This window comes from Pistacia vera, unplaced genomic scaffold, assembly GCF_008641045.1.
Source record: "Pistacia vera cultivar Batoury unplaced genomic scaffold, PisVer_v2 Contig578, whole genome shotgun sequence".
In the NCBI taxonomy this organism is placed as follows: Eukaryota; Viridiplantae; Streptophyta; class Magnoliopsida; order Sapindales; family Anacardiaceae; genus Pistacia; species Pistacia vera.
Window position 1 is genome coordinate 109273 of NW_022196421.1, and position 22126 is coordinate 131398.

A 22126-nucleotide genomic window follows, 5' to 3' on the forward strand; every position below is an offset into this window, starting at 1 on the left:
AAATTATTAATGTATATTATCGTCAATAAATCTTGATTTCTACCATTGGTTTATAAATATTTACTACTTCCACTGCAACTCCTTTATTGATCATAACTATTAGGAGACAATAAATAAATAAAAACGAGAAGCTCAATTCCAAGAACTTAAAAATTTAGGCCCATTTGTTTTACTTTTTTTTGTCCTCTCCTACCCGAAATGTATATTTCTATTTTTATTCTCAAAATTCAATCTTATTATATTCAACTTTTTTAAACTCCTATAAGTTTATTAATTTAATTAAACACCCCTATAAAAAAAGTTTATAAATTAACAAAAACACCTTCACCCACCCACATTTGCCAAATTTCGACCACCACCATCAGAAGGTGGTTGGAATCTGGCGTAATGACGCACTATCGACTGGATTTAGTCTGTAGTGTACCGATTTGACCTTTTTCATCCAGATCCACTGTAGATTTGGCCAAAAAAGACGATATCTACGACCACGGCCAAGATATGGCCATCGTTGATAGCTAGATCTGGTTATAGAGATCTAGCATTTTCTAGCTATATTTATGGTGGATCTGGCTATAAAATATCATATCGGTGCACTACTGGCCAAAGCTAGCCAGTTGTGCGTCATTACACTAGATTCCGACCAATTTCTGGCAACGGTGATGGTCGAAATCTAGCAAATGTAGGTGAGTGTGAGTGTTTTTGTCAATTTATAAACTTTTTATTATTGGGAGCGTTTAACTAAATTAACAAACCTAATAGGTGTTTTTGTTGATTTTTAAACCCTACCTCATAATAATAACTCAACTCTACGTTTTCAAAAATACTACTCTAAATAATAAAACAAATACAGCCAATATTCTATGCCGCCTAATAGATAATTAATTTAATGCAAGGAGAAAATACAAACATTTACCTAATTCTGCCTACCGGCTGCCCACTTTTCACTAATCAAAAGGAAAATGAATTATAATCATTTAGACTGCATCTCTGCTAAGAACAACTTTGTTATTGCCCATACTTCTTAGTACTAAAAGCTTAGCTTTTTGCATTAATACAGAAATGATTCTAGAGGTGAGATTTACCATTACTGTATCAAATCCAGACCATAAACATCTACGATAAATCTTGATTTCTACCATTGGTTTATAAATATTTACTACTTCCACCGCAATTTCTTTAATGATCATAACTGTATTGGAAGACAATGAATAAATAAAAATGATAAGCTCAAAATCAAGAACTTCTAAATAATTTAGGGTCGTTTGTTTTATTATTTCATGCCCTATTCCCTATCCTATTCCCAAAATATTTATTTGTTTAATTATTTGAGAAATACTATTCTATTTTTTTAATTACTTTTAGGCTTATTAAGTTTATTAATTTAATTAAACACCCCTAGAAAAAAAGTTTAAAAATTAACAAAAACACCCCCACCCGCCCATAGTTGCCAAATTCCAGCAACCACTAACATGGCATAGAAACGACCGGAACTCGCCAGATCAGTGGTGGATATGGCCGGAAAAGGCCATATTGACACTCTACCTGCCAGATCCAACCAGTCTAGGTCGTAATACCATTTTTCGGTCAAATTTCGATGGTGGCCAGAATCTAGCACTGTGGGTGGGTGGGGGTGTTTTTGTCATTTTATAAAATTTTTATATATTGGAGTTTTTAGTTAAATTAGCAAATCTAGGGGGGTTTTTTTGTTAAATTTTAAATTTTACCTCGTAATACTCACCATATTCAACTAGCCAATATTATTCTTAAAATCCTATCCAAAATAACAAAACAAACACACCCTCAGATATTCTATGCACTTAATCTAAACACGCTGTGTGGAACAAAATTCAGAACTGTCCAAGAACTTTCTTGCCAATATTTTATTCTCTTTGTCTCTACATTTCTACTTTCTCCACCATTTTCTTCAATTATTTTGATCTTAATTTGTTTCGTTTTTGTAGATTTTGTTTTACAAGTTTAGTCTTTCATTAGTGCGTTATTAGTCAACATTAAATGTCAATTTTTCGCAAGAACTTTAAAAAAACCATGATTGATGTTGTAACGTTTTCTAATACGGGCTTGAAATTCTAAAGAGGTTTATTTATGTATAAGGTTAGATGAGGAAAAGAGGAAATTAAAAAAAAAAAAAAAAAAAAAATTCAGACCTACGCAATTAACAATCAATAGATTTTTCATTAAGTTTGTTATAATTTTCACCTTGCTATTATTTTTATGTTACATGTAACCCAATTGGTACTTGTGACTTGTTTCCAAACATGAAGTATATATATAAAGTCGATAATAATGTTGGGTTACTGTTTTATATTTTTTCAAGGATTTAAAGTAAAACGGATAAGAAGAAACTATAATACCATATGATAAACACATTAAGTAAAACAAGTTGAAAACAGCTTATGAACAACCCATATAATTAACCATAATATTTTAATATAACAACTTATAAACATCTATATGAAGACAAAAGATTGCCCCATAGGATTTGGATTTTCTTCACTGATTGAATCGACCAGGCAAATGATGCTTTAGGGGGTTTCAACTTGGAAATGTAAATATATTCAACGGAATTGACAAAGAAATTAAGGAAATAATTCTTAGATTGGTCTATATTTTCTTTAACTTATATATAATATATAACAATAAGGTTCTATATTAAAACAATAATATGGTATCAATTGCTCCATATAATTAAAAAAAGAAAAACTTTGAAATTAGGAATTATATATAGCTCCATTTCTTGACTAGATAAGAGACACAAATTCGATGAGATTATTAATTGAGGGTCAGGCTATTGTAATACAATTTCTTGACTAGAAAAGAGACACAAATTAACCACCCTCCATCTGAATCTAATCCAATGGTTTAGAGAAATTTGAACACAGAGACATTAAATATAACCCATATTCTATTATTTCTCTTGTTTAAAATGAATTTAACTTGATATTTTATTTTCACTACGTACTCCGCCAACATAAACCAAAAGTTGTCCATCTCATACTTAATCTACCATTAGGATGATTGTTCAAAATCCAAGAGGCATAGCCATAGTTCAACAAAACACTCAAAAGAGAAAGTAATATTTTTGGAAAAATAAAATTTTTATTATCTTTTTCAAGCTTAGTATTATAATTCCTCAGCAATAGAAATTAGGAATATCCAAATAATTTAATTCTTAAACACATACTTAATTCATATAGTAATGGAGATGAAATGAGTTAATTTGCTCTTGATTTTGTGCTTTCAACGATCCAATAGTTTCTTCTCAAAAATTCTTGTTCTACTTGGTATAATTTCGTCTCTTTATTTTCAAAGACCCATGAATTCCCATTTTTTTTTCCAGATTTGATTTTAATCTCTCAAAAGATTAAAATTTCTGTGGAGTTTATTGGCCGAGTAGTAATGAAAGAAGAAGATCGTAAGTTGAATTTCTTTTAACTTGGAGAAATAATAGAATGTTGGTAATATATAATTTCATTTTATTCAAGTTTCTCTAAACCATTGGATTAGATTCGGATGGAACATAAGTAATTTGTGTTTTATTTTAAGTCAAGAAATTGTGTCCCAATAACTTGACCCATTAATTAAACAGAAATACTATGTTTACTCACGAGTTTTCTAACCGTCTTACTATCTTTGTTAAAATTACACATAGTACCCATACTATGCGAATGATATCCGTACTATACGTTATATTTATAAAGGATAATAAGATGGTGAGTAAGCATAGCATTACTCTTAATTAAAACCCCAAAATCTAGGGAAAAGAAACAAAGGCTCAAATTTGGAAAACTGAGATGGAACCCCAAAACTTATTTGATGGATTTTTTTTTTTTATTTTTTTTTATTTTTTTGGTATTCGCAAAACTCTGGGCCAACTTATGCGCACCTTAACTAGTCCTTCAGGGCTCTAAAGTTAACAGCTAGGTAAGCCTCCAATAACTACTCCTTATTAGTAGTTGTGAAGATTCGAACTCAAAATCCATCAACCATATAAAACTTTAATTTATAGTAAAATAAATACACCCACCCCAAGTCACTGCTGGCAACCAGGCACCACCGCCAGCCGCCGCTATCAGTCGGCTGAATGGCGCGCGACTAGCCGTATATGGTCGGTCGTGCGCAGGCAAAGCCATTACAACCAAAGAAACGGCCTTTCTAGCACACGATCGACAAGATCGCGTGGTATTGCGCCATCACGATGACTGCAGCTGACGGTTGGCTATGGTTTTGGGTGATTGAGGGTATTTTGTTAACTTTTAAACTTTTCTGTGGTTAGGATGTTTTAGCTAATTTCTCAAATGTAGGGGGGTTGGATAATTGTCACTTATTAGACATTTGATGACAATTGTGTCCGAGATGATATTTAATTAACGGCAAAATAGATATAAAAGTCATATTACCCGATAATCTTTTAATAATAGCCCCTGGTGAGGGAATTTGATTACCCTCTACATTGCCAACAGTAAACACTATTTGCATTAAAAAATATCCTTAATATTATATTACTTACAAACTAAACACCAGAATCTTGCAAAATATACGAAGATTAACTCCATTATCTTATATGTCATCCAAACAAACCCCAAATTTCAAAAAAGTTTCCATACGTACTTTATATAGACGATATTATTCTTAATTTCTAGTATCAATTCCAATGACTAATCAAATATACATGGTCTGATTCTTCCTTTTTAATTAATTTTTGCTTGCAAGTAATTTTATCCTTGAGAGGAAAGTTGGGATGGAACTATCTCTAAATCCAAATGATTTAAAAACTGATTGGTACAGATTGGAAGTTCTAGTATTCATTGTACTTGCCCTTTGTTTACAAATCATACTCCTCTTATGGTTTCCGAAGAAAATATATAGTACGAAGCTGGATAAGAGTCCTTGTCTGGTCAACATATTTAGAAGCAAATTGGATGGCAACTGTTGCCCTGGGCAACCTCGTCAATTACCAAGCAGAATTGGAATTACACTGCAAAAAAGTTCCAAATTCACAAGAATGTCAGACCTTTCAACGTGTTTTAACAGCGAACAAGGTACTCAAGGTATCGTGGTCACTCTTCCTTCTCTTACTCCTTGGTGGTCCAGATACTATCTCAGCTTACTCCTTAGATAATGAATTGTGGTCGAGGACCGTTTTCGCGTTCATGGCTAACATCTGGGGAGTATTTTATCTCATTACAGTGTCTTGGAAAGACATTTCTGAGTTCCTCACACTTTATCTATCTATTCCCATATTTATGTTCGGAATTATTAAATATGGAGAGAGGGTTTTTGTTCTATGGTCTGCAAGTACCGAGCGTTTTAAAGAGTATTTGCTTTCAAATCCTGATCCATTTCCAAATCTTGTTAAAATCACGGAACAAGATATGCAGAAAGGACTAGAGGAGGAGGAGTTTGATTTTGACAGGGAAGCAGTACTAAAGAATGAATCACATCAAATCTTTGAAGCTTTTTTTCTATCAAGAGATTTGCGAATCTATTTGCAGGCCTCGTTCTTGATACAATGAATTGTTGATAAGTTATAAGATCTTTAGCCAAAGTTAGCCGAAGATGCTTTCAATTTGGTAGCAATGAGCTTGGAATCATGTATGATATGCTCTCACGAAGGCGATGATCGTTTATTCTCGATGGGGACTTTTTCCGCTGCATCAGCTTCTTTACATCCATTTCTACAGTATTTTTCTACTCAACTAACTTTATATTAATGATTTTCCGCTGGTTGACCTCTTCATAACTTTCTCACTTCTACTTGTGACCGTTGTTCTTGAAGCTATAGCAATATCGAATTTTGTTCGTCTGATTGGAAAATACTTATTCTTTTAACCAAGCACAAGAAACTACGACCAAGTCCAGTTCTGGCAATGCAAAAGGTGGTCCAAGGCCATGGGCAATTCAATCTTTTAAGTTGTTCCTTCCAAGACATTTCAGCCAAATAATCAGGGTTCAGAATTTTTTTCATCAATAACGGATGAAGAATCATTGAACTTAAGTTGGGAAGCTGTGAATGTCGATTTGCAAAAGATGATCTTCAAGGAGCTCAAAGAGAAATCGATAAACATAAGCTATATGATCTTTTGTGAAACTCGTTTACTCAAAAAGGTATTGGATCACAGAGGTGATTACGTGCTTAAAGAAAGGTATAAACTTGACGATTTTGATTGGTCCATTGAGGAGGTAGAATTTGATCACAGCATTTTGCTTTGGCACATCGCGACTGATCTTTGTTATTACGATGATTTTGATATGCCTGCAGATACCAATAATAATATTCATCAGACTAGCAAATTTGGCAAATGCTTGTCAGAATGCATGCTGTATCTTTTAGTGGTATGCCCCTACATGATGCCCAAGGGGAATGGTGAGTTAATGTTCAGAGAAACTTGTGCCATGGTAAGGAGGTTCATCGAAACATCGAAGGCAAGTTTCACGTCGATTGAAAGAGTAGAAGATTGCAAAATGTTGCTAATACACAACATTGATGATCCAACCAAAGATATGTCAGTGTTGGTAGAGGGCTGCAATCTTGCGAAAATATTGCAATCGCTTGAATCTCGAGATGGTTGGAGTCAGGAAAAGAAGTGGAAAATGATTATTGAAGTGTGGGTGGAAATGTTGGCATATGCTGCAAATGAGTGTGATTGGATACACCATGGTTACCAACTTAGAAGAGGTGGAGCTACTCTCTCATGTTCATCTTCTAATGACTCATCTTGGTTTAAGTGAATAATATAACAAAAACGAGAGGAAAATTGGTGACTAAATGTAGAAGACCCCTTCACATAATTCCTTGAACAGTTGGAAAACGAGTATCATCCCACCCATCAACCTTTCCATTTTGAACAAACCACAAAAGCTTACGCTTGCTGAGAAGCGTATAGACCATATTCAACCGGCTAAACTCATAAATGTGAACCTTCTTTACTCCCATATCCTCTTGAATTCTATGATATTGAGCATTGCGGTCATGATACTCGCCAGATCAAGTTGCATGTTTTATTCCTCCTTAAGCATCAACAAAAGGACATGCAAAATAATATGTTTGGGTATAACTTGTACTTAGACCCCATGCGATGGTGGGGAAGTGGATTGCAACAATAATAGACTAACTAATCTCAAAGAGATTGGTTAGGGTCTTGCATGTGTAACTTCCCACAAAGACAGCACTGCAAACCCCTTTCAGATCCCAAAATCATTTCCATCCACAATTTCCTCAACACTGTTACTCCTAGATTTTGATTCAATCCCGTCCATCCTTTCTTTCTGCATTTGCGCACATGGTGTATCATCAACATAAACCTTGCCCTGTCAAATCAAATTCTCGGCCATTTCCATCAAATCAGGGAAATAATCTGAAGCATAGGTAACTTCTTCATACTTGATTTCCAATGTCTTAATGTCTTTCAAAAGATTATCAACAAATTCATTGCTTTCTTTTATAGGGTTTGTATCATCAGCTGACTTTGGTACCTCTGGGCATTACTCATTTAATAGTGCTGCTTCTGAGTGCCCAATGTGAAGATAACCACTTGGTTCTGGTGCAAATCGTAAACGCACCTTTCGAATTTCAGCATCAGGAAGATTTACTTCAAAAGATGAACGGCTGCCTGCTTTTCCCTTCTCAGAAACATCCGCATTCACTTATTGTTGATTGACGGCTCTTTTACCAAAATACATGGCTGTGACTTCATTCAAGGAGTCACTATATTTTGTGGCTACAGAGTTGAACCACTTTACCGGTTTCTTGGACCTTTTTGATTTCCTCAAACTTTCCCATCTTTGTCCAGTTCCTGCAAAGTATAAAAGAATTAAGCATCTATAAAGAGACATGATATAAATTTTTAGAAGTTAATTAAACAGAAAAATCTGAAACATTTACCAGCAAGAGCAGACCAGATTGCTATATCTGTATTGACAAACAATCACCAACCACAAAAGTACACTTCTCAAGATACGAGTCCACAGAACTGCATTCATTCTCAAATTAAGAGCTAGATGAAAACACCTATACATATTCTAGCCACTCATCAATCTGAAAAAAAAAAAAAAAAGGAGAAAGCTACTTGCTAAGAACCATAGATATAAAAGAAATTTACACTGATAAACTTAAATTTTCATAACAAATACAACTAAACGTAAATTTTCTGTTATAACCTAAGCCTAATAAACCAATTCGCAACACAAACAAGATTCAAGATCAAAGAACCACACACACAAAATCAAGGCACGAATTTACCCTAGTTCGTCTATCCAATCTTGGATAGACTACATCCACGTTAAGCTCCGAAATACGGAGACTCACAACACTAAAAGAATATTCAATGATTACAAGAAGACAACCATACAAATCTGCCAAAACAAATCAACCCTCAACCTAGGCCTATTCGCTCAAGAATCTCTCAATAATCTGCAAGAAACAGAAGACAAACACCAGCCTCAAGAAGGAAACGCAACCCTCTCTTCAAATCTACCCAGATTATACCCAGAAAGACCCAGCAAATACTCAACCCTAGTTGCTCTCTATTTTTCTCTCACAAACCTAATTTCTTATTAACAAAAACGCGTTACTCATTCACATCGCTGTTGCTTCTTTTATATATGCCCATATCAGTAAATATCAGCCCTTGGTTCTGTCTTGATCTGACGGCTAGAATTCCACCAATGGACTTAAATCAAATGACCCCGTTTTGGCTTCACATTATTTTTCATTTTCATAACAGAAGATACTTGTTAAGAACCATAAATTTAAAAGAAATTTACACTGCAAAAATCAATTTTTCAAAATAAATACAATTCCAGGTAAGAGAGGGAGTAAATAAACAGACTAAAGATAATAACCTCGCCAGATTCGTATGCTTTCTGCCTGTACAAATTGGCAACTTGACCAATGTATCAAAGAAGAACATATGTGTCATGCAATTTCAACCTAGAATTGTGATTGTTTTTCAAACCGATACATCAATGAGAAATAAAACAAAAAAGTAAAAAAATCATACTACTAAAAAAGAGAACCCATCGAACAAACTTTAAAATTTTTCGTTCATAACTCAGTAATTAAAGCAATGCGATTTCAACCTAGAATTGGTAATGTTTTCCAAACTCATACATCAATGGGCAATAAAACAAAAAAAGGAAAAAAATCAAGCTACTGAACAGAGTACCCCACACCAAACAAAACTTAAAATTTTTCTTTCATAAATCATAATCATGAATCGATAATTAAAGCAATATATAAAGAACCAAAACAAATAGAGACATATCAAGAAGAAAAAAAAAAAATTACCCATTGGAGATGTGGAAAGTAAGAGCACAGCCAGAATTCTCGGTCGGTAAAGATACGCCGGCAAGCTTCGCAACAGCAATAACCGATATCGGAGGGCCATTGGCGGCAAACGATAGTTTGATCTCCATAATTATTAGGAACCTAGGGTTTTCCGAACAATAAAAATTCAGAAAATACCGAGTAAGAACTGAACTATACCAACTCGAAATTCAAACCTCGCTTCAAAATCTAGAGAAGAAAACGCCGAAGAGGAGATATTAAAGCTCTTAAGCCCGAAGCAGAGTGAACTATCTAAACTATTACGACTCCAGCTGTAAGTCGAAATCGAACACGAAATCGAATGCGAAATTGTAATAGAAATCGGAATCGGTATCGGAATCGGATGGAATGCATCGTTTACTGAGAACTGGAGGAGCAGATCGTTGACGGAGTTTGGAGGACGAAGATGGGTAGTTTAGGCGGGAAAGGGATTTGAACTAGAATATTAACAAAGTTTTAATTTTTTATCAAATTTTTATTTTTTTTAATTTATTTTCTTAATCCTTCCCGAGGTTTAATCCAATTACAAAATTTTTCTTTAACATTTTAGAAATAACAGAAATCCCTCGAATTTGTTTCTTTTTATCGCTTGGTTTAATTTATTCATATTATTCAAAAAGTGTTAAAATTATTTTTATAATAATCGATATTTATATATATCAAATTAATATTAAATGGGATGAAAAACATGATTAGTTTTATTAATATTAAATGTAAAATTGGTAAAATAATATATCTTACATACTATGGTTAGACTTAATTTTATATGTGACAATGTTTTAAAATTTTCAACCAAATAATTATACCATATTTTAAAATTATGTATTAAAGTTTAGGCTTATATAATAGTATTATAAAGTAAATTAAAAAGGCATACATAGAAATTGGTTAATAAAACATTTGAGAGCTAAATTTTTTTTTTGTTAATAGATGCATATGTGTGTATGTCCAATCATTTATAGATTAGGTAGCTTACATTGATTGGATGAGTATACAATTTTTCAATTTTAACGATAATTTATGGACTCAAATCAATATTTTTAATTGTACACGCAAAATATAATAGGGGGATTAAACGTTGTGTAAATCATCACATAAAATACGAGTTTAATTAAGAGTTTTATTATGTTATAAAAAAAAAATAATAAAAACTAAAACGTTATTTAACATTTGAACTGGTAGATTATGTTTGAATATATCACATATACATAATTATTTAAATTACAAAATAAACTTAAATCAACATTTAATTCATTAAATATATAATTTTATTATTTATTTATAAATTTAAAATATATAGAAATTAAAATTAAATTGATGAATATGAAGCACCCCTTCTATGTGAATACAAAAATAAAATAATTAAATAACATAAATCATATAACATACCTTTAATTCTTTGAATGGTGAGTATCACCAAATTATTGTAATAATAATAGAAAATGTTCTTATAATCTATTCAAAGAAAAACCCATAACACAAATAATTAAATTAAACGTGAATCTCATATTACTAGCCGGGATTCTTTTTATTTTCGCACTTGCTTCCCAAACTCGAGTTCAAAAGCCCCTGTCGAACCCTCCTATCGGTTAAATATAGTTTTGATAGTTCCACAAACCCGAGTTTGAACTTGAAAGTCTGTCAACGATTAAATATGGCTTTAGTAATTCCACAAATCCACGAGCAATAGCCAATGACATAGCAAGCAATAGATCCCCATACCCATAGTAGATAATGAATCTAGAGCAAAATAAATAAATAAATAATGGTTAACATAAAATAAAAATCTATTTTTTAAAAACAATTAATATAAAATTATACCGATACATGCCTTTCGGAATGCCATGAGTCTTTGATTCTCGCTTCCTCTTCTGAAAAATAACCCGAATCAATGCATGGATAATACAAAATTCTCCAAATATTTAAAGAGCGATACTATTTGTCCCCCAATTTTTTTCTAATTTGACCCTGTTTCTAAAAAACCCAATTAAAAAATTTTTAATTATTAAAATATGTAAATAAACCTTTTTTATTAAAATTTTAACAATTACTTTTCTTGTACTTTATTAATCTTTATTCTTTTTTTTTTTTAAGATTTAAATAAAATAAATTATATTTTGTTTAATAAAATCTAATTTTGAGATTAAACCAAATACAACTTATACAATACAACTATCAAATTATTGAATATAACTCCAATTAATTTGATTAGAAAATGAAATATTGATGAATTTCCTTTTTTTTTTTTTTTTTTACTAATCAAATATTTTTTCGTTCGACACTATAAGTAATTTTGAAAATTTTTAACATATTAATATCTACATGATGATGTAAGTTATTCATCAACTAATACTACTATTGTGTGTAGGAATTGATTTTTTTAGCTTTGCTTGTGAAAAACAATACCACATTTATTTTGTTATAGCAATTAAAAAAAAAAAGCAATTCGAACCAAAATGGATAAAAGATGCATTAGAGAAATTAATTTAAAATAAAATTTTATAATATAGAATAACAATTACAAAAAAAGAAAATTACAAAAGCGGTCTAAAAAGATAAAAAGGTGGAATTATTAAAAAAAAAAAAAAATTACTTTAGGGTTTAGTTTTTATATTTGTTCATGGTCGAGAATTTAGGATTTAGGATTTAGGATTTTGTTTATTATATATGTTGAGTGAAATAACCTCAGGAACAAGGATATCTTTCAATCTCAATTTAATTGAATATGCTTTGAAAATTGTATATATGTAAAAAGAAAAAAAAATAGGATTTAGAGTTTAGTTTGCTATATAACTACTGTATTCGTGGTTGAGGATATATACGTTGAATGAAATCATCTCGAGAATAAGGATATTATTTAATCTCAATTGTATTAAATATGCAAAAAATCAGTTAAATTTTTTTTTTTTTCTCAAATAAATTACCTTTTGAATCGAAGAATATTTATTGCAAATAAAAACAATAACAAGAAATTACTTTACGAAATGAAGAATATTTGGACATCTTTCTCAAGTTGAAGAATAATAAGAAGATTAATATCACAGAAGATGATCGAAATAATATGAATATTATCATCGGAGAGTCAAGGAGGAGGTAAACCCACTCGATTAAACACAATAGAGACGCCATAACCATATCAGCCCACTAGAGAAAAAAACATAAAAACATTAATACAAATTAATTAAAATAAAATAATTTAATTAAAACTAATTAAAACAAGTAAATTTAATGATTTGATTGAAAGTACCATTACCTTTTCTGTTAATCTGATCAAAATAGAAGGCTCCATTGGAGGAGGAGGGTGTGAATCCTGTAAATGTTTGATTGAGGAGTTTCAATTTTAAGTAAAGACTATCAAATATGAGATCCTCTTTTATAGCATTGAATATGCGAATTTTAATTAAATATTATAATATAAAAATTTTAGAAGCATATAAAACTTTAAAATTGTTTTATTTTTAATTTTGATAAAAAAAGAAAAAAAATTTAAAAATCATTAATTATAGATTGGAAAACCATCCATGAATATCATTTGTTATATATATATATATATATAACAAAATAAAAATTTAAAATATCAAAAACTTAAATATTTTTTATTTTGATAAAAAAATTTAATAATTTAATCTAAAGCATATACCTTAATTTGATTGAGGAGTTTCAATTTTACGTAAAGACTATCAAATATGACATCCTTTTTTATAGCATAGAATATGCTAATTATAATTAAATATAAATTAAATATTATAATGTAGAAATTTTAGAAGCGTATAAAACTTTAAATTGTTTTATTTTTCATTTTAATAAAAAAAAAATTTTAAAATCATTTAAAATTCGGAAAACCATCCATGAATATCATTTGTTATATATTTATATAATTACGATACCTCACATAATGATGAAATATATGTATATTTATTCAATTGTTGAAATTTTAATACCAATAAGCAAGAAACAGCAACAGCAAAACAGTAGAAGAACAGCAACAAAACAGCAGCAGCAAAACAGTGGAAGAACAGTAACAAAACAGCAGTGAGAACAGCAACAAAACAGCAGAAGAACAGCAGTAAAACAGCAGGAAAACAGCAGTGAGAACAGTAGGAAAAACAGCAGTGAGAATAGCAGGAAAACAGCAGCAAAACAGTAACGATACAGCAGCGTCAAGGCGTGCAAAAGCATTGTCCTTAAGATCAGAATTCCGCCCCTACTAGAAGAATCTTCATGGTGCAAAAAGACTCAACAGCGGACTGACCTTCAGGATACAATGACGAATCTCTTTTTAGAGTGCACTCTCTAAGAGATATTTAGAACAGTATAAGGAAAAGTAACAGTGGTGAAGGAGAGCTAGAAGTTAAAAAACATAGAGGAAACAAGGATTTTTCAAGTGAAAATTGTGTTCTTCAAATGAAAAAACCACCAACCATTTTTGTACTTGAAAATCTGCCCGTTTTTCCTTAACTCATTCTTGCTATAACCGAAGTCAATCAATTGCTTTTAAAACCATAACGCCCAAGAATGATTTGAATTGCAATAACTGCAGCAATTCAATTGCTTTTAATACATAACAGTCCAAAAAGCAATTAAAATATTCAATTGCTTTTAACACATAACAGTCCAAAAACAATTAAAACTTGGTGTTTTGAAATACCATAACAGTAACTATTTTCACAATCCCTTACATATTTCAAAATAACCAATCACCACTGATTATAGAATTTAATATTTATGAGTTGGTGTCTTTCAGACTATGAACCAATTATTGAGTAACTAAACGTAAGTTATAGAAATTTGGTAAAACTAAGTTTCTATGAACCAAAAATTTCTTTATGTAATTCAAAGGATTAGTTCCTCACACTAAATTCTCTACATTGTATACTGTTCTGTGACTTAGCACTTTATGGCCCTGTGCTAGCCTGGATTTCATGAGTACTCTAGAGATGTCTGCCTAAGCTCTCATAGGAATCGACCTAATTCTATACTCACATAGGTGAACCTCCATGAGGTGTGAATTGCAGTTTTTCACACCACCATTTATATTGGCTCTAGATTTCATTAAGATTAATTCTACTCAACCTTATTCACTGCAATCAATATTATCTCGCCATAGGGAGGACTTTCTATATAAAATTCGATAATACTTATCAAGACAATAAGTGACTTGTTATTACCCTTATGAACTTACTTCCTGGGATCTCCTATCACATAGGTAGGGTTACCATCACTCTTGCCTTATGCTTTAGGCATAAGTCCCATCCCCCTCGACGTATATTCCACTGACCTCCTACTTAGTGGTTTAGTCAAAGAATCGGCCAAATTTAACTTTGACTTCACAAAATCTAGGCTCATTACCCCAGATTCTAGCAGCTGCTTTATAATGGTATGTCTTATCCAGATATGTCTGCTTTTCCCAATATAAATTTTGCTCTTTGCTCTTGCTATTGCGGCCTGATAATCACAATGGATTGATACTGAAACAGGAGGGTAAGTTTCAATGGGAAGATCTGCTAAGAAATTCCTTAACAAGTCAACTTTAGAACATGCCTTTTCTAAGGTGATAAGCTCAGACTCCATGGTAGACCGAGCTATGCAATTTTGTTTGGAAGACTTCCATGACCCTGCACCTCCACTAAGTGTAAAGATATAACCACTTGTGGATTTTATTTCATCTAACTCTAATATCCAATTGGCATCGGAATATCCTTCTAATACAGGTGGTGTACTTCCAAACGTTAGCCCATAACCAATGGTGCCCTTCAAATATCTAGCAACTCTGTCTAATGCTATTCAGTGACTCTTATTAGGATTATGAGTATAAATTGGCAAAAACACCCTTATTCACCCATATATTACCAACAGCTTACCACTACTATTGAAGGTAGTCGGAATCTGTCGGAATGGCGCACGACTGATCAGATTTAGACTTTTTTAGCTAGATCCATTGTGGATCTGGTAAAAAAAGATCAAATTTACGACCAAAGATCTGACCATTAACAGACAAATCTAGCCACATCTAACTGTTAACAATGGCTATATCTTTGACCATAGATGTAGTTAAAATAGAAGGCTCTATTGGAGGAGGGTGTGAATCCTGTAATTGATTCTTGAAGAAATAATCCATGATCGATGCATTCATTTATAATATTTGATTGAGGAGTTTCGATTTTAAGTAAAGACTATCAAATACGAAATCCCTTTTTATAGCATAGAATATGCGAATTTTGATTTAATATAAATTAAATATTATAATATAAAAAATTTAGAATCACATGAAACTTTAAAATTGTTTTATTTTATTTTAATATCATTTATTATAAATTGGAAAACAATCCATGAATATCATTTGTTATGTAGTTATATAGTGATGATATGTCACATAATGATTATTTATTCAATCAGGACATACCATATAACAATAGGGTGGAACTACGATTTGAAGTGTGGGGTGACTGAATATAAACTAATAGTTATATATATAACAAAATAAACTTAAATATTTCTTATTTTGATTAAAAAAACAATTTTTAATAATTTAATCTAAAAGATATACGTTAATTTGAATACATGATAAACTTTACATTTGTATACATGATAAATTTACAATTGTATATTACAAAACTTTATTCCATATCTTTGTGGAACTCCATATTATATTAACATTTAAAAAAAAATAAAACCTAATAATAAAAGCCTTCTGAAGAAGAACCCATCAAAAACTCATTATCCCAATCGGGCCAATCCATTAAACTTTGCAACTCCTCAATAACCGAGTCAAACCTCGTTTGACTCACGCGTGAACCCATTTTCACTTCCTCAAACGACGCCGTTTCCACATACTCCCAATACTTATCACTCTCCGACCCACACCCCGACGACCCACTACATCCATCATCCTCCACCCGACTCGCCGTCACTTCCTGAACCGCCGCTTTCGCCGCCGCCACCTGAATATCCCTCCTCGAACAAGACTGTGGTCTGGGCAAGGACTCAACCAAGTCAGGGAAGTTCAAACTCGCAGCGTTTCCCTTCAAGAAGAAAGCCGCAGAGTCATAAGCCCGAGCCGCCATCTCCGCCGACCCGAATGACCCGAGCCATATCCGGGTCTTCTGACCCGGAAGCCTTATCTCAGAAACGTAGCTGCCCCATCTCCGTTTACGAACTCCACGGAACTGGGTGTCGTTTTTCCCTTTCCGGTTTTTGGAACCGGGTTTGGTTTGATCCGGGTTCTGGTCTGGGTTTGAAGGCATGAAAAAGAGGGTGATTGTGAAGTGTTTGCAGAAATGCCGGCGTGAGAGAAAAAGAGTGAATGTGCATAGGGAGAGTGGGGGGTTCGGGGACTTTATATACGGGGAGAATGTTTTTGGGATGTGAAGAGAAGATAGCTGGCAAAGTTTGTACCATTGGAGAGTTTTGAATTGAAAAGGACAATGTCAAGTACAATGTGAATGGGACAGGATGAGAAATGACGATATTGCCCTTGTTGATTTTGGAGAAAATTGAGTATGATTATTTTTATGTAATGTAATTATATGGTGGGTTTTTGGTGAACATCAATCTATGTTACTATTTAGTAACCTTGGCTCATGATTTGATGGTGTAGAAAAGGTGGACTACTACAGAGATTAGAAGGTATAGATGGAATAAATTATTAGATAGTGACATTAAATTTTATCATAACGTAATTACTCTAGTTTGTAAAATTAGTAAAACATTAGTATATAATACATACAGTATATGATGTTCCGTAAGCTTTTGTTAGATAATTAAAGCATGTTGGATTTTTATCTAATAGCTTAAACTTTTAGATCATATAGTAACTTAACATAATATTAGAATCAAAGGTCTCATCTTTTACATACCACTCATTATGTCGATTTCTTGTCAGATTTGTTACACCTTAAAAACGGATCCATTTTTGACATAAAGGTGGTATGTTAGACTTAAGGGCTTAAAAACTTAATTAGAAGTTGATTAAAACATTTAGAATAAGACTAATAATAGAAACAAGGTGGAGGATAATTTGGTCATTTTATACTAAATAATAAGGCATAATATGAAAGGTTCGTGAATCACATCAATGATGGAACACGTAAACCCAGCTGTATTATTGTGTAAATTAATAAATATATGAATAAGATACCAAAATTGGGACGAGATTTGCCCACTTCTCATCTTTTTTTAAGTCTTCACTCGTCCTTTTTCATCTTCCTCATCATCATCAACATAAACGTGTTGACTCTCTTTAATCCTTCTCACAAGTCCACAGATGCACACAATTTAACGCACAAAATTTAGCACCTGTCCTTGTTCATCCTTATCACCTTCAGCTATTATTTCCCATTTAGCTTCTTTCTAAGAAGCTTCATTGGGATTTGGTTTGACCGTGACGTAATAGTTGATAAAGAGGTTACTTTACTGACGAGCTAAGGTCTTGTATTTTTTGAAAACTTTGATACGTATTTCAAAAAATACCCTCGTTTTAAGTAATATTGAAAATAGCATTTGATTTGTTTGAAAATTTTCAAAAAAGCCTTAAACCAAAACTCACCGTTCTGTGTATGGGAATTGTCCCTATTTGTTTTAGAAAACTTTTTATCCTTTCGATTCTATAGATCATTATTATTTTTTTTTATTCTTAAACAAAATAGTAATGCTAGTAATAGTATAAAATTTTCATTTGAAATGTGTCGATTTATATGATTAATCCATATCATTTGTCCATCAACATATTGTTTACATATTATTTTTATATAGGAAAACGCTACTTAAAATAGAAAAAAACTGAAATATTTATTTGAGATATGTAGTATTATTAAAACAGAAAAACTTAATAAAATATTATAGAGAAAATATTACTAATTTTTTTTTTTTTTTTTACAAATTATTTTATAGTATAAATTTTGCCCATTCTAGATCAAAATTTTGGATAAGTCTATGGTCACTTTAATAACATATTTGGGGATGGATGTAGGCAAGGGTGGGACTAGGAACCAGGCCCAGCCCGACCCCTAAGGGGATTCCTTGAGCCTGGCTCGTCCTGGGGACAGGGATGTCGGGGAATCCCCACCCCTAGCCCACGGGGATGCGATGATTCCCATCCCCATCCCAGCCCACCCCAAATTTGGGGATTTTATGGTTTTTAGCCCAAAAAGGTGTTGGGCCGAAAAGGCCGCCCAGTAAATAAAAAAGATGTGATAGGATACATCTCGCCTCCATCATGTTCATGCCTCACCCAAGCCCAACGCCACTTGTGCACCCCTTTATAATAGTCATAGCCATAGCGCATAGGCATACATAGGCATTTGTTAAGGCTCAGGGTTAATGTTATAATTTCCTCTTTTTTTTTTTTTTTTTTGAAGTAATAATTTCAAAATTTTTGAATTTTAGTGTTAAAAAAGAAGTTTTACGGATTATAGTCGGGAAGTAATTTTTAGGCTCCATCAAATTGATCATTATCCTCCATTTTTTAAATGTATTTTTGTTTTTACAAGTTTAACCTTTATGACATAATAATTTATAAATACACTTATTTTTTTTATTTTTGTTTTAATTTTTAACCTTTAATTATTACATAAACCCTAAATCTAAATTCTAAATCATTGATTTTTTTATTTTAAATAATTCTTTGTTCGATAAAAATATATTACTAAAGCTATAGAAAAAATAATCACATAGCATGATGAATATGAATTTGAAGAAAAAAAAAATTTTCATATATGAAATTCGGAAAAATATGTATAAATGAAAACCATAATTAAATCTAATTAAGCATAGCTATTTTTGATATTAAATGGGGTTTAAAGAGAATTTTTTAAAATATAATAGAGGCCTATTTAGCAATCAGAGATAAAGGATCAATTTCATGCGGGCTAAAAATTCACTTCCCATTATAACCTTGTCCAATCAATACAGTAGCCAGATGGCCCAGCCCATTGACTAAAATAATATGTGGCCCACATTCTTAAACAAGAGCCGCAGTAGCTGAGCCCAAGTGCATAATGCTACTCAAGGCCTAAACTTAATATTTTGGTTAATTAATTAATTTAATTTGATATAATTAATTAAACCTAACGTTGACATAATTAATTAACTATAATGAAAAGAAATAGAAATTAATTGATTTAATTTGATTAATTTTTGTTAGATGTCTTTGATTATAAGGTAGAAACTACTTTTAGTTTGAATGTGTTGAGATCAAGATGAACACGAGAGAAACTATAATCAAATGGTTGTGAAAGATAAGCTAAAAGAGATTTTGTATCATTAGATTGAAATTCATAAATGATTATGGATCAGTAAAATAATTTTGAATTAAAAATTAAAGTTGATATAACCTAATTGTACAAAAATTATCGAGTGTGAACGTTTTAAATTTTTTATGTGCAGATCAAAAGTGAGTGTCTGATCATTAGTATTTGATTTAGAGTTTGTATTGTTAGTGATTGGACGTTCACATTTAATTCAAAAGTTTAACATTGTAGGACGTTCACATTAGAGATCGACTACCTCACTCAATAAACTAATCAAAACAACAAACAAAATCTCAAAGAAGAGATTAATAAACGAGTCGAGCTTTGTATTAACGTTTTTTTCGGTTTAAGTGTTATTTGTTTTATTTTAGGAGATATATTTATTTTTTATATAGGATTTTTAGATTTAATAATAATTATTTTTATTTATAAGGATACAATTGTTATTCATCAACCAAAGTTGGATAGAGATTAACAAAAGGTGGGATGTTATTAGTTTCCAAAACCAAGGGTGGAAAGTGTAATTTCACAAAAGTTTGGGTGGGAAAATATTAGTCACTCTATATAATATGATTTAGAATGTTCATCTAGTAGCTAGGCTTTGTAAAGTCTCTAGCTTTCAAATCAACCTTTAATCTTTTGGTTGGAAACATAAAATAAATTAAGTTTCTTGTGAACATCCTTTTCATCAATTAAGTCGTTTAATTGTGACCCACCTGGCTAGCTCAAGTGGTAGGATAAGTGTTAAGATGTGTGGTTAAAATATACGCTCTCAAGTTTAAATCCTTTAACTCTCACGATTTAAATTAGGGGACGTGGCAGTGGGTTGATGTGCCAGTCTCTCTTGAGGATTAGTCGAAATGCGCGTACGTAAGCTGACTCGGATACATTGGTTAAAAAAAAAAAGTCATTTAATTGTGGACAATTTATGGTTGATTAATTATTAATTTGCTACAATTAATATACTTATGGTTGGTGTTTAATCCATGTATTATCTAGTTCTTGACTTCTTAGATGGAAAGTAGAGCATGGGGCCAATTATGTTGCAAAAGTTTGGTGCTTATGGGACCATTTAGCAATACTATGGATGGAACATTGGAAATTATGATGAAAATCACTCGCAGATTGTCCACTATTAATAGTGTCATAGAAGATTATATTTTTACTATGTGATAAAGATAATTATATTTTTAAAATTTAAACTACTGTTTTCTTATTAATGTTAGAAGATACAATTTTACAATTTTTGATATAAAAAAATTTCATAAAAATTTTGTGTTTCAGCATTTAGTGATGACAATAAACTATTAACTTGGATTGGTTAACTAAGTATGCATTTTTTTTTTAAATGTCGATGTTCATAATAAAGAATAAACTATATATGCATACACGTAAATATTTTTCAAGTGCAAGTTCTAATTATTTTTATTTTAATTTGGACTCTGTTAGTTTATGTCAATAAACATTAACAGTTTTTTTTTTTAGTGCAATTTTTTTTCTCAAAATTTGTCTTTTAGTGTTAATAAAACCCATAAATTGTTTACTAACACTAGCTATAAGATTTACAAAAAAACAATTATAGATACAAAAGTATCTCTACACTTATATATTTCTAAACATACAATTACTTGTAGAATTTTTCATTTTTTTTATATATATATATAATTGCATGAACATGCAATGGGACAAGAAAAAGCAGAAAACATGTATGTGACATGTTTGTTAGTGAAGGTAAAAAGCATTTGAGAAACAAACAAGATGTGGAAACATTTTTTCAACACACTCAAGAAATATTGGGCTAAAGTGGTTTTCATTTTTGACCTATTCCACTATTGATTTTTACTTTACTCACATGGTGCATAGAGTCAGAGCCAATAAGATGAAACAATAGCTTGTGATTCTTGTCGCAATATTTTAGATGTGCTATCAAAAGATTTACATTTTCTTTCAACTACATTGATAAAAGCTATAGCACAAAGCACAACCCCACCATTCACTAACACATATCTTCCTCTTTTTGCACCAAAAAGAAGAAAATATGAAGAGGCCCTAGCTACAGTTGCAAATCTCCATTGAAATAGTGATATTTTGATTTCATCTCTGAGGTTTGGGGTTTGTTGTACTTTACTCCAATACTATGGATGCAAACAGTTTGTTGTACTTTACTCCAATACTATGGATGCAAACAGTTCAATTCTGTTTGATGATTGAAGTTAATGTTGTTGGCATACTTTCTTAACACCATAAGGGGTTTTTGAAGTGTACATTCTGTCAAGGTGTCATATTTACCTTTATGGTGTTAAGAAAATGAGCCAACAACACTAATGTCAATCATCTAAAAGGACTAAAGTGTTTTTATCCCACAGTACTGGGGCAAGCTAAAGATACCCCAAACTTTGAGGATGGAAGGGTAAATATAACAATAATGAATTGCTAGATAGGAGAGAAGAAGATAGAGAGTTCATTGAATCTTGTTTGCTTGATGGAATTAGACCTAACTTATAGAATCTTGGAAAACAACTAAAGCACACAA

General features: G+C 31.6%; 1 protein-coding gene and 1 pseudogene across 1 annotated transcript; both read right to left on the reverse strand.

Annotated features, from left to right (window-relative positions):
* Positions 1–6742: 6742 nt before the first annotated feature.
* On the reverse strand, positions 6743–9435 carry LOC116109314 (annotated as a pseudogene).
* Positions 9436–15874: 6439 nt separating this feature from the next.
* On the reverse strand, positions 15875–16710 carry LOC116109368 (ethylene-responsive transcription factor ERF023-like). The gene has a single exon (XM_031395599.1). The coding sequence runs from the start codon at positions 16588–16590 to the stop codon at positions 16021–16023; it is 570 nt and encodes a 189-aa protein (XP_031251459.1). The 5' UTR covers positions 16591–16710; the 3' UTR covers positions 15875–16020.
* Positions 16711–22126: the final 5416 nt, after the last annotated feature.

Coding starts and splice junctions, on each gene's coding strand:
- LOC116109368 (XM_031395599.1), bottom strand. CDS start 16,590: ATGCCTTCAAACCCAGACCAGAACCCGGATCAAACCAAACCCGGTTCC.